The following is a 15,001-nucleotide window of genomic DNA, read 5'->3' on the forward strand; positions in this document are numbered from 1 at the left end:
AGTGTACGGATATGAGTTGGATAAGCTGCGCTTGAGCTTGGGCTGGCTGATTAGTTATGGCTCCGTGATGAATATATATATTTGAATTGGTTAAAAATACTCACACATAGGATAAAAAAGATATATATATTTAGGATACAAAAAGTGTATACCCTTTAATAAAATTATGATAATTTTATTAAAATATATTAAATTTTATATCTTATATACATATTGTTCACAATTATTGTGAAATTATAAAGAATGATTATATGAAAATTGAGCTATGCTCTTTAAATTATAATGTTATATATGGATGTTGGGTCAAGCTAGGTTCCTTATTATTTTTACATTATGATGAGTACTACCATTGAGGTTAAACGGGTATACCTGCATTGTGATTTATATTGAATACTAAACAAATATATTAAGCTGAATGTTGTCTTGTCTTCCAATTTGAGTGTGAGTTGAGCTTTTCATTGCATGCGATTTGATGTCTTGTATGTCAGGTGAATCTTATCCATTGTGGGATGTAGGAAAAAATATTTGTTGGGATCAATATATAAGAATCAATTAACTTTCAACAAGCATTTAATTTATATTATTGGCAAAAATAGAAAGTATTTTATTTATATGAATAACTTTTTTAATGAATTTAAGTGGATTTTTATCTCTATCTTAATTATAATTGTTTATGAAAAAAATATTTTAATACAATAATATTTAAATTTATGTAAAAAATAAGAAAAAAAAAATAAAAGTCAATCATATGAATTCTTTTATTAATTTTCTGAAGTTTTCTTTTGATTTAATTCTTATAAGTACATTAAAAAATATTTTATTTAAAACAAATTTATATTTTTAATTATAGATATATTTCTAAAATTCTTAATTATTATATTTATTGATAAGTGTGTATATATATATATATATATATATATATATATATATATATATATAATAACTAAAAATATTATAAAAAATTAATATTCAATGATTTATAAAAAAAAAATTGTTTATAATATGTAATATACAATAAAATTACATGAATTTAAAATTTTTAAATAATATATAATCACACATAAAATAAATTATATTTATGAGAAAATTTTAAATAGTAAATTGGCTCAACCCAAGCTCAACCCTAACTATCCCTAACTATTTTAAAATAGAGTTGAGTTGAGGGATAGTTAGGTTTACTAAATTTTAAATAGTAAATAAAATTATGACAATTACATTTATTAATTTTATAATAAATTGGCTCATCATATATGATTTGATTACAATAAAAATAAAAATGATGTAATCCATATTAAAAAATAATTATATATCATTCCAATAAAGTTTGAGTAAGCATTATATATTAAGTTTTTTATTTTATAGTATAAATTAATATATTTACTTTTATAAAAGAAAAATAAATGTAAATATAGTTAATAAATAAATAAATTCTCTATTTCTCTCATATTTTTCCTTTCCCTTTTTTTATATTCTCTTTGGGTGGATGAGTGTTTTTATTAGCGGCAATCATTCCTTCTCTTCCTTTTCTTTTTTTTTTTCTAATTATTTATACATCTATGTCAATTTCAAATAGATTTTAGAAATATTTTTTCAAATTTATTATTATTGATAGATTTTAAGTAAATAAATTCTCAGATATGTGATAGATTTTGAATTTTGTGGTGTTTTTTATTTTTATTTTTAGATATTTTATTTATTAAAAGAAAGTATTTTACTAGATGTAGTTATTTCTTTTAATAAAAAATTTAAATTTAAAAGTTATTTGATGAGATCATAAAAAAATATAAAATAGAAAAATAAAATACACAATCCACTTATTAACAATTTGCACATATATATATATATATATATATATATATATATATATATATATATATATATATATATGAGTTTATATTTATATGAGTTTTTGGTATAATTGTAGTAGAGTTAGAAAACGGAGTTAGAAAATAACTTCACTTTCTAACTCTAGTACAATCACATCAAAAATTAATATAAATGGTTAATTATTAGGTATACCTGGAGTATACTCCTTCTACCACATAAAAGTGTATCATTCCTATAATATAAAGAGTGAGTTTCATATAATTATAAGAGATGATACATGTACACCGAATACACCTAATAATTTATATATATATATATATATATATATATATATATTCTCAATAGAGAAATTCATTGATACACTAGCTTTAAAATTAGGGCTCTAAAGAAATAAGGATTAGATCTGTACCCATTAGTTCGTTGGATACAAGAAAGAAGCCCTTCCAAAAAGAAAATATAAAATTCCTAAGCTATAGATATCATTTAGATTTGAAGATCAACAGAACCCAAAGGCAGCCATCTTCTCCAGCTTCAGGCAGTTAACTCCGGCCCCAAGAACAAGGAAACAACAAGAGACCATAGAAAAGAATAGCCAAGGAAGGAGATGGTGGAGCTCTTCGGCAACTTACTCGCGCCATATGGGCCATATCGAGATTCCAACGAGACACCATCTTCATCCAAGTTGCTTCCTCTCGCCAAGCCCTCACCATTGCGAAATCAGCTGCAACTAAACAAAACCATATTTACATTCCCAATTCAGTGGAAGGGAGGGCAGGAGAAGAGTGGTCTTTCCCTGTCCGGATCAGCAGGAGATGACTAACACATAGAAGAGAAGGCCTTAAGCCTTAGATACTGGGAAACGGGGAGACATCTGCAAAACAGAGACGAAAGGAAAAAGACAATATGAGTGTAACTTCTCATATGTGTTAAATGAAATTACAAAATTAAAGCTATTTTAATTTTTTTTTATTAATTATTTAGTAATTTAGTATATTGGGCTTTAAATATTTTCATAATTTCAATTTAAATATAATATTAAAAGATATTTGTTTATCTAATACATAATTTATAACTCTATTTCTTCTATTCCTTTTAAAGTGTTTTTAGATTTTTATACAAAAATTAAAAAAATGATTGGATAATTTATTTTTATAAAAAAATTTATAATTAATTAAAATCTCTTATATTTAATTAAAATAGAGAAAAATAACAATGAAAAGATATATCATATATGCATTAAAGGTAAAAATGGAATAGCGTAAAATTAGAAAAAAAAAATTAATGCTTCTTTAATTTTTTAAAATGATAAATAAAGTGAGATATTTTTTTTAAATATTATTTAAAATGAGATGGATGAAATAAAATAAATTAAAATTTTTTATATAAATTAAAATTAATTTTATATATTTATTATTATATTTATATATAACTCCGCCTAAGTAGCTTGTGCTTAGCCAGTCCCAAGACCGGATAAAGGAGGAGGGTTGCGGTAGGTGACAACCAGCGTAAAAATTTCGTCACACCTTATGATATGAATTCAAATGATATAAACGTTGGGGCGTCCTCTACTCATAACGCGCTACATCGGAGCCTGGGTGTGGTGAGAAATATGTAAGGGTGTAGGGCGTTCACCGAAAGCGATAAGCTATGCCGACGCTCGGGTGTGGTGTTAAGTGAGCAAGGGTTCCCACATCATGGACGGGTGTGGGTAAAGAAGTTAGTCCATAAGACAGATAGTAGAACAAATAGTGGAACAGAACACAAGATAGACATAAAAAATAATAGAATATATCATAAAATGAGACCAATTAGGAAGGAGCAGGATAGGAGGAGGATCAGGGTTGGTACTTGGAATGTTAGATCACTTACAGGAAAATTAATGGAGCTTGTGGATATCTTGAAAAGGAGAATGGTGAATATTGCTTGCATTCAGGAGACTAAATGGGTAGGAGAGAAAAGTAAGGAAGTGAGTAATTCAAGGTACAAACTGTGGTTTACCGAAAAGGAGAGAAACAAGAACGAAGTGGGCATAATCATAAACAGGACATTAAAAGACGCAGTAATAGCTGTGAAAAGAGTAGGAGATAGAATTATACTAGTAAAGCTAGTACTAGAAGGAGAAACAATAAATATAGTTAGTGCTTATGCCCCACAAATATGGCTAGACAGTGAGAGTAAACAAAGGTTTTGGGAAGACATGGATGATTTAATGCAAAGCATACCGAATGAAGAGAATATTTTCATTGGTGGAGATTTGAATGGACATGTAGGAAGTGAAAGACAATGTTATGAGAATGTTCATAGAGGTTTTGGTTTTGGCAGTCGAAATGAGGAGGAAAAAAGTATCCTGGATTTTGCTATGGCATACGACCTAATACTAGCAAATACCTACTTTATAAAAAGAGAGTCACATTTAGTGACTTTCAAAAGTGGGCAACATAGAAGCTAAATCGACTTCCTCTTAACCAGGAAGACAAATAGAGCTCTATGCAAGGATTGCAAGGTCATTCCAGGAGAGGCTTTAACAAGTCAACATCAGTTGGTGGTCTTGGATGTCAAGTTTAGGAACAATTCAAGTAAGGTCAGAAGAAATAGTGTGGCTCGAACAAAGTGGTGGGAGTTCAAAGGAGTAAAGCAAGTGAAGTTCAAAAATGAGCTTCTCGAGTCCGAAGTATGGATGCTGGATATGGAGGCCAATGATATGTGGATACAGATGGCATCAAAGATTAGAGAAGTAGCTAGAAAAGTGCTTGGAGAGTCTAAAGGACATGGACCACCCTCAAAAGAGAGATGGTGGTGGAATGAGGAAGCACAAAAGGCAGTGAAGAGAAAAAGGGAATGGTATAAGAAATTACCTAAATGTGATAATAATGAGGCATATGAACAGTACAAGATAGCAAAGAAATAGGCAAAAAAGGCAGTTAGTCAAGCAATAGCTCAGGCCTTTGAAAAGTTATATGAGAAACTTAGAACTAAAGAAGGAGAGAAAGATATTTATAGATTAGCAAGGAGGAGAGAAAGGAAATGTCAAGATCTGAATCAAGTTAGGTGCATTAAGGATAAAGAAGGAAAAGTGTTGGTGAAAGATGAGGATATTAAAGAAGGATGGAAAAATTATTTTAATGATCTCTTAATAATAGTCAAAATAGTAATAGCGTGAATATAGACTATAGAACAATAGAAAAGAATGTGAATTATACTAGAATGATTAGATCTTTAGAAGTAAAGGAAGCACTTAAGAGAATGAAAGTGGGTAAAGCTTGTGGACCTGATGAAATACCAATTGAAGTGTGGAAGTGTTTGGGAGATATGAGAGTGGCATGGTTAACTAAATTATTTAATAAGATTCTAAACTCAAAGAAAATGCCTGATGCATGGAGGAGGAATATTTTAGTACTTATTTTTAAAAATAAAGGAGATATACAGAGTTGCTCAAACTATAGGGGAATTAAACTCATGAGCCATACTATGAAGTTGTGGGAGAGAGTTGTGGAGCATCGACTACATCATGATACTTCTATCTCTCTCAATCAATTTGGTTTCATGCCCGGTCGTTCAACAATGGAAGCGATCTTTCTTATTAGAAGCTTGATGGAGAAATATAGAGATGTGAAGAAAGATCTACACATTGTTTTTATTGATTTGGAAAAGGCTTATGATAGTGTTCCAAGAGATGTCTTATGGAATATGTTAGAACAAAAGATGGTATCTATTAGGTACATACAAATATTGAAAGATATATATGAAGGAGCAACTACTATTGTGCGCACAGTGGGAGGGGACACAATAGATTTTCCGATCTCAATTGGATTACACCAAGAATCAGCCATAAGCCCTTACCTTTTTACATTAATTTTAGATGAATTGATGAAACATATACAAAAGAGTATTCCTTGATATATGTTGTTTGCGGATGATATTGTTATGATAGATGAGACACGAGAAGGAGTCAATAGAAAGCTAAAGCTTTGGAGAAGTACTCTAGAGTTAAAGGGTTTAAGTTAAGTAGAACGAAGACAGAATACATGCATTACAAGTTCAGTGAAGGCCAAACTGGTGATAGGGAAGGAGTTAGTTTGAATGAAGTGGTATTGTCCCAAAATAATCACTTTAAATATCTAGGCTCAATCCTTCAGGTAGATAGGGGATGTGAGGAGGATGTTAGTCATAGGATTAAAGCCGGATGGTTGAAGTGGAGACATGCCGCGGGAGTTTTATGTGATCGTAAAATTCCCAATAAATTGAAAGGAAAATTTTACCGTACAGCCATACGACCGGCTATATTATATAGTAGTGAGTATTGAGCACTGAAAAAGTCGTATGTGTCTAAGATAAGAGTTGCAGAGATGAAAATTTTAAGGTGGATGAGTGGCCATACTAGACTAGATAAAGTCCGTAATGAGAGTATTAGAAAAAAGGTAGGAGTGATGTCAATTGAAAATAAGTTGAGAGAAGGGAGATTGAGATGGTTTGGTCATGTGAAGCGTAGACATACGGAGGCTCCAGTTAGACAAGTAGAGCACATTAGGTTAGAGGATAGAAAGAAAAAAAGGGATAGACCTACATTGACTTGGAGGAGAGTAGTACAATATGACCTAAAAGTATTACACATTTCTGAGGATTTAACCTAAAATTGTTTAAAGTGGAGAAAGCGAATCCATATAGCCGACCCTAAATCTTTAGGATAAAAGTTTAGTTGAATTGAGTTGAGTTGAGTATTATTATATTTATATATAAAGCCATGGTTAATTTATTTTATTTATAAATCTAACTTTTAATAAATTAATTATAATTCTATATTAAACATTGATGATATCTATAAAAATTATAATCAAAATTAAATAATCATATTTTTAATAAAAAAATAAATATTTATGAATTAAAAATAAATTATAAACGCATATTAAGTAAAAATCTCAAATCCCAATCCTTGAATTTCAAATTTTCTATTTAAATGCAATATAAAATTACAGAATTTTATTTGTTTTAAATTTATGAGGGGCATATATGTCTTTTCGGCATGTTCATCTTAACGCCTTTGCCCTAATCATCCCTGTGACACAGTGAAGCTAAAGCCCTTGTAGTTCTCTCTCCGGCACGCGCAGCTAAAGCTTGGGACTTCGGACGGAGGAGTGTATATTCAAGCGAAAAGCATCCAAGCAAACGAATAGCAGAAGTATCTGAATCATAGAAACGAAAGGCAAAATGGGAAGGGAGAGAGACACTCAAAAGATGCAGCAGCAAGTCTCCTTCACAGTCGAGCAGCTCGTAACCGTCAATCCCTACAATCCAGACATCCTCCCAGATCTCGAAAACTATGTTAATGAACAGGTTTCTTTCTATTTCAATCTCATCATTGCTTGAGTATTGATCGCTATTGCTTCGTGAGGTTTCAAATTGATAAACAATATATAAAATTGATGTTTGGGTTGCTTTCTGTTATCAGTTTGGACGCTGAGAAAAGGAAAGAAAATCGAAAGTTATTTTTTTTTCTTTTCACGTGTATGAACTAAGTTGGGTTTTTCTTTTATGTACTTATCAAGATATGGAAATTTTTAAATTGCAAAAATTATAAGAGTTTTTTGTTAGTTGTAATACCCTTTTTTTTTGCCAATTTACGAAGTGTTACTTGCTCATTTCAGTGTGCGTCCTGATTTATTCTCCATTTTCCCCCGTATTTGGAACGAATGTTTATGATTTGATCTTGATGTTTTGGTTTCAAAGCCTCCCCAGCTGAATTTTGGTTCTATGAAGAGTTGCTTTTGCAACGAAATTACTTGGATAAATTGACTGATGGGCTGAAAATGAGTTTTCACTTTTGGGCTAATATGGTTTTAATATACCGGTGAGCTGGAGCTATGCTGTGGAAGTTTTTTTGTCTTCTTAATCTGTAAACTTCAATCCCTAGCGCCCTGTTTGTACCTACTGATAAGTAGCTCTATTAACCAACAATTGTGAGTGTTCCATTTTCATGCCTTGTAAAATTTAGCTAATTGCGGGGCTGTAATTTACCCTGTGTTTGGATCCTTAATTATGTGAGGAAATTGGAGAGAAATTAAATAAGGGAAATGAAGAGAAAAAAAAAATTACTTTGTATTGTTTGGATAAGTTATTAGAATAAGAGAGAAATACAATTTCTCTCTTAACATAAAAATAAAAGAGAGGAAATAACTATTATATCCTCTCTTTTTCCTTATGTCTATTATGTTGTAGAAGGATATTTCAGTGTTTTACTATAAATTACATCAATTTCTCCTCATTTCTCTCTATTTCCCACCAATTTGGAGAGAAATGTTATGGTTTAATCATAAGGGACTTGAGAAATGAAATTTCTCTTCCTTTCTCTTACTTTCTCTCCTCTATTTAATGTCCAAACAAGAGAATTGAAAGAAATCAAGTTTCTTTTCTTTGTTCTTCATTTCCCTTAATCCAAATAAAGGGTTAATATAAGGGATCATACTTTCATGTCTTCATTTTCTCTAAAGTAGTAACAAATTACAATGACCATTTCATAAGAGATGTTGAAATAGAAATAGTGAAGTTAAGCACTACAAGAAATAACAACCTATTAATTCATAAGAACTAAGAAGGTGGTGTAACGCCATAACCCTAGTGAATTGGAGATATAAGAGAGCACCAAAAGACTAAAACAATGAAAAGAAAACCCTGATTCCCATATTTTTGACAATTGAAGGGGTTAGTGCTTGAATGTTGTTGTTATTGTATTTTACCTGTTTACTAAAATGGCTGGGATTAAAAGGATTTTCTGTATCAGGTTTCGTCAGAAACATACAGTCTGGATGCAAATCTATGCCTTCTTCGCCTCTATCAGGTTTTTTATTTTTATTTTTTGCTCATTAGAGCAATTAAAATTTTCTACATGGTTCAGTTCATCTGTTTCTTTTCCTTATTTTTGGGGTGTTATTGGTTCATTAGTTTCAGTTAGACTTAAATATGTAATTCCTTACTAAATGTTTATTGTTGCAGTTTGAACCAGAGCGACTAAGCACTCAAATTGTTGCTCGCATTTTGGTTAAGGTCTGGTTAAGCCTTTGCTTAAATGCCTTTAAATGCTTTTGCAGCTTAGTGGCCTATAATATCTTTCTAATATTTTTTTTTGTTTTTGTTTTTTATTTTTACCAGGCACTAATGGCAATGCCAGCCCCAGATTTTAGCCTTTGTCTATTTTTAATTCCTGAACGAGTGGTATCATTCTGTTACTTTTGGCACATTGTTATGCATGCATTTAGACATCCAAGATTAAGCATTCTCCATCAAGTAGTACTATAGTTTATTCAATGCAATAGATGTGGACTAATGCAAATGTATGAGTGTGTGGTCTGTTGAGGGCCAGGGGGAGGTAGAAGGGAGAATGTTTTTGGGTTTACCTCACTGATTTATACTGAAAAGTTTTTCCAGTTTTGTGAATAAATTGAACTTATTTATCACTAATTTATACCTGATACGTATTTATCTCTTTTTGTCTGTCAGCAAATGGAGGAACAGTTCAAGACATTGATAGTTCTCTCACATTATTTGGAGGTATATCTCGCTATGTTACTTGACTAGTATGTATGAGGGAAAGAGAAACTTATAAATACTTCATTTGCAGACAGGAAGGTTCCGCCAGTTCTGGGATGAAGCAGCTAAGAGTCGACACATAGTTGAGGCTGTGCCAGGTAAAAAGAATGAATTGTGATAGCTGCTACTGCTCTCACTGGGTACATCTTGGTTTCTGTTGTCCAATTGGACATGTTGTGTTCAAGGATTAATATTTCAGAGAATGATTGTTATATTTATATAGATTACAAAATGTGGAATTTTAAGGGAAAATTGATAAGGTTTTAAGAATGGAGATTTAATGTGGTCGTTAAATTGGCATTGGACTTAAATCATATTTACAATGGAATGCCTTTGGCACACAGAAACAGTAGTGGGCAGATTGGAGCATTCATAATTTCATACGACTGGTATGATTTCTACTTGTATTGATTTAGGTTAGTGTGTGCATTACAGTTGTTGATTAGTGCATGATATAATCCATTCTGTCCTTCAATTAAATAGTTAGGCTTAATTTGCTGTTACTGTCATGCATGTAATTATACAGCTGCTATAGTTGACATTGTCCTGCTTGTCTGTTTTGTTTCGAGTGTATGTTTAAGATGCGCTGTGGCTTACTAGAGGACAGAATGCAGGTTTTGAGCAAGCAATTCAATCGTATGCTATTCATCTGCTTTCCTTGACCTATCAAAAGGTTCCCCGGTCTGTGCTGGCTGAGGTATGCTTCAACTTCATTCTCATGCCATATATATGCTGTGTTACTTTTGATTTCTGTTCTGTATAATGGCCATTCCATGTTTTGCTAGCATCAAGATGCTGGCAGAAATCTGTCTAGTTGAGAAATGCTGAAAATGAGTTGGTTTTCTTTAGAACTTTCCCTGTGCCAACAAAAATTAAATAACAGGATGTAGGTTCAACAGCATGAGCTTTAGTAAATGATATCTCTGATATTTTCAGAGAGTTTTTATTACATAATCAAATATTTTACCTTTGGCCCAATACATATATTGCCCCCATATAACTGAAGAGTCTGGTGGCCCCTAAGCTCTTATTTTGACCTATTAAACACCTCAATGTCTATTTTTGCACCTATTAAACACAAATTTATTTGGTTTTCAGATTATGTTGATATACACACATAAAGACTAAGCAAAAATAACTATAAAAATGTTGACGTAACCCTTTTAGCAATGCTAATGTGGGTAAGAATTGTCATTTGAGAGTGAGAAATATGGTGGAAATGAGTTAAAAAAAAAATTAAGAGAGAGAGAGAGAGGTTAATATTTTTTTATTTTATTAGCATGTGCGAGAAATGAACCAAAAATTTTCTAAATCTAGGATTTATTGTTTTCAGGAATAAAACTATAAGGGTCAAGTAGATCATAATACAAGTAGACTAGAGGGTACCACAACTTTTTTCATTTGAAGCCCAGAGTCAATTTATGTGTTCAGCCTTTTACCTTTCAATGATTATGCATATGGTTTAACCACGGTAAAACAGGATCATGATGCACCTACTCTGCCCTTTTTGTTTAACTTGTGAGACTTTTATATGCATAGATAATAGAAATGCCAGCTATGTGAAACTTCTTTAAACATTGATGTGTAACAGGCCATCAACATTGAAGGTCTTTCGTTGGACAAATTCCTTGAGCAGCAGATGGCCACCTGTGGATGGAGCATAGAGAAGGGGCATGGTAAGGGCCAACTCATTGTCCTTCCCAGCAATGAATTTAACCATCCCGAGCTGAAGAAAAATGCTGCAGATAGTGTACCATTAGAGCACATCACTCGAATCTTCCCCATTCTTGGCTGAACCGTGTAGGGGTAGGAATATTTAAATTTGCTTTATTTTGCTTTGGGTTCTAAGTTACTCGCCGCTCCTAATACTCATATTATTTTACTTGCTGCTTAATTACATTGGGGACTGCAGTAACCTGTTATATTTTTATATTTAAGATCAAATCCAAACACGAGTAGAACTGAGAAACCTGAAAATTGTTATTTCAATGCTTTGTCCATGCGTGTGCTGGGGCATAAAAATGAAAACATTTAGAAATTTTACATCAAAGTGCAAGTAATTATATTCAAAACCCTTCTCTCAATTTTTTTGGTAATTTCTTATGGTACAAACATTTCACCAGTTCAAGTATCCACAGCCAGAGGGTCAAAAGCATTGTCAAAGGTCCCTCAGATGCTAAATGCGCAAGCTTAGCATAGCATATTTGATGGCATGGCAGTATGGAAACTGAACGTCTCACTAGGTAAATGTTTTATTTACCCTTGTAATGGTTTGATTAATCAATGAAAATTGCAATAAACGTCAATAATAATAATCTATATTATATACATGAATGTATGAAGGGAAATATTAGTTTTGTTGAAATTACCTTTTATTTTTAAAATTAATTATAATTATATTTTTATTATTAAAATTAATTTTAAAGTTTTCATAAATTTTAAATGTTATTTATATTTAACTTCAATTAAATATCAAATTTTATAAGATATAATTAATTAAAATATGAAATTAATAAATAAAAAATAAAAATAAAAAATATTATTATCAATTATTGATAAAAATATAAAAAAAAGTACTTATAGCTATAGATAAAAAATTTATTGCAAAAAATGCATATTAAAGAAAATGCTAATCTATAGAAATTCATCACTAATGATATTTAGCAACAAAAATATACCTTTCTAATAATTTTAGTAATTAATGCCTTCTACGCATTATCGATGCTTATCCTTTAATATGCTAAATCTATAATATTCTATATTATTTAATAATTTTTAGCGATAAAATTATTATTAAATATTTAATAATTTTATTTTTTAAAATTATAATAATTAATATAAATTAAAATTTTAATATTATTGTAATAATAATTTTACTTATACTAAAAAATATATTATAATTCATAATATAATAATTCTATAATTATAATCCTATAAATATTATTAATTCATTAAAAATTTATTTTATTTTAAAAAAATTGAAAAGTACACATATATATATATATATATATAGTGTTAACTATATATTAAAAATAAGAATTTAAATTTTTAATTGAATTCAAGTAGATCAACCACATTATTAGTCATAAATTTATAGTCTTTTTAATTATTTATATTGACAAAAATATAACTTTAACTAAACATAAAATTTATTTTTATATATAAACAAACTTTATTTATTTCATTTTCAATAAGAATAAAAATAAATAATTTTATATTTTTAAATTATTTTTTAATATAATAAATTAAAAAATAATTTGTATTAAAAATTTTAATAAAATTATTATAATTGCATTTCAATTTTGACTAATTTAAGTAATAGAATAAAATTAAACTAATTTAGGTAAATAAAATAAAACTAACACTAATTTTATAATTTTAATAAAACCAATTAAAATTTAAATAAAATTAAAAAGTGCTTTGAATTTTTTTAATTAATTAGTCCTATTTTCAATTAATTTTATTCTTAACATTAATAAAATATTATAATTTATAAATATATTAAAAAAATTTTAAAATTACTATTCATAAAAATTATTTAGTTTTTATTTGGATAATTAATTGTTTAAAATAAAAATAAATTTTAATTTTATATTAAAATATAGAAAAAAATTATAATATCTAATTTAAATGCTTATTTATTTTAATTTTTTTTATTTATATAAATTTTTTATTATTATTTAATCACTAAATCACTAAGAAAATCAAAACTTTTATAAATTTTTTCAATTTTACTCAAATATTTTTATTTTATCAATTTTATTTTAAATTTTGACATTAATTTCAATTTTAATAATTAACCTAATTAAATTACTTAATTAATAAAAACAATTCAAATATTTACATACATTATTAATATTAGTCAATTTTTTTATTTTTATAGTAATTTTAGCAATTATTCTCAAATTAATATAAAATATTATTTTAATAAATTTATCTATTATTTTAAAAATTATAATTACATCTATTTTTATTTTATTTTTATTCATACTTTACTTTTAAATATTTTATTTCCTTTTTTTCCCTTAAATTTGAAATAAAATGATAGAAAAAATGTGAATTAAAAGTATAAATAGAAAGAAAGAGAAAAAAAAATAAAAATTTAAATTATAATATTATATATATTATTTATTTATTATTTTTTATCAACATGATGTTTTTGTTAAAATATTAAAATTATTGAATATATTAATAAAACTAAAAGGAGCATCTAAAATTAATAACAAATTAAAAAATTTAAATTATTTTTACTAATTGATGAATTAATTATTTTTAATTAAATTTATTATTAAAATTGAAAACATTTAGAAGGGTTAAATTTTTATAATCAAAATTTTTTTACTAAAATTGATAATTAACTAAATTTTTTTACCTTTTAATTTTATTTAATTATGTGAATATATGAGTATTTAGAGTTATATTAAAGAATAATATTAATATATGATATATAATTATAAAAATATATTTTTAAATTATATAATTTACTTTTCATCAATATATTTAGCATACATATTTCTTTTTTAAATACTTCAATTTTTTTAAATTTTAATTTATCTTACACATATATATATATAACAATAAAAATTTATTCAATCATTAACCTAACTTTTTTTACTTATAGTGTTGTATTCTTTTTAAATAATTAATTAATAAATATAAAAATATGAATAGAAAAATTTAAGAAATGATTAAATTATTTTATAATTTTTTAATTTACAATAAAAATATTAACATATTAAATTATTAATCTTATTATAATCCTTATTTCGAAAAAAAACTTGTTAGATGAAAATCCTAACTCATAACTAATTTTATTAATAGTAAATGGTAATATGTAATTTAAAGATTTAATATTAAAAAAAATTAAATTTTTATAATTACAGCTAATTTTTTAACAATTTTAGTATGATTTTAAAACTTTTTTTTTTAAATTTATAGTTAAAATTGAGTTAAATTAATTAATATAATATAATTTTGATTGTTGATTTCTCTTCTAATCATAATTTTAACTATCAATTTATTTTAATTTTTACTATTTACTAAAAATAATATGTCAAATCAATATATAAAACTAAAGACATAATTATTATCATAATTTTAACTATCAATTTGTTTTAATTTTTACTGTTTATTAAAAATAATATGTCAAATCAATATATAAAATTAAAGACAAGTAAAAAGGATAACATAATTATTATCAAAAGGTAATCATTTATTCTAATATTTTTATTTTTATTATTTAAATTCAATTATTACTTATTTATTTTTTATTTATTTGATTTTATTAGTATTTATATTAAAGTAATAATCTTTAATTTTATAATTATATAAAAAAAATTAATAAAAAATTACATGAAAATAAATTAAATTACAAACAACAGATATAAATATGCATGTTTAAAAAACTAGTAATAATAATAGTGAGAAGGAAACATTCAGATAAATAAAAATATTTTTCATTGCTTATATTATTTATAAAAATACCACTAAAATTATCTATAACGACAGTTTGTCACTAATGTGCCTGTTTGGTGACAATTAATAGGTCATTAATACATATAACATGTCACTAATAGCACAATAAACACATTGC

At 27.3% G+C, this 15,001-nt stretch overlaps 1 protein-coding gene across 2 annotated transcripts; it reads left to right on the top strand.

Moving 5' to 3' along the window:
- Window positions 1-6,826: 6,826 nt before the first annotated feature.
- On the top strand, window positions 6,827-11,397 carry LOC110653736 (eukaryotic translation initiation factor 3 subunit K). 2 transcript variants are annotated; one of them, XM_021809499.2, is made up of 8 exons: window positions 6,827-7,158; window positions 8,603-8,659; window positions 8,815-8,865; window positions 8,971-9,033; window positions 9,319-9,369; window positions 9,440-9,506; window positions 9,990-10,105; window positions 11,000-11,397. In XM_021809499.2, the coding sequence occupies exons 1-8, from the start codon at window positions 7,033-7,035 to the stop codon at window positions 11,201-11,203; spliced, it is 735 nt and encodes a 244-aa protein (XP_021665191.2). In that variant the 5' UTR covers window positions 6,827-7,032; the 3' UTR covers window positions 11,204-11,397. The 2 variants fall into 2 exon arrangements, with proteins under 2 accessions (XP_021665191.2, XP_021665192.2); XM_021809500.2 differs by having other exon boundaries at window positions 6,833-7,158; window positions 10,023-10,105.
- The last annotated feature ends 3,604 nt before the right edge of the window (window positions 11,398-15,001 follow it).

Source organism: Hevea brasiliensis, chromosome 11 (genome assembly GCF_030052815.1).
Source record: "Hevea brasiliensis isolate MT/VB/25A 57/8 chromosome 11, ASM3005281v1, whole genome shotgun sequence".
NCBI lineage: Eukaryota > Viridiplantae > Streptophyta > Magnoliopsida > Malpighiales > Euphorbiaceae > Hevea > Hevea brasiliensis.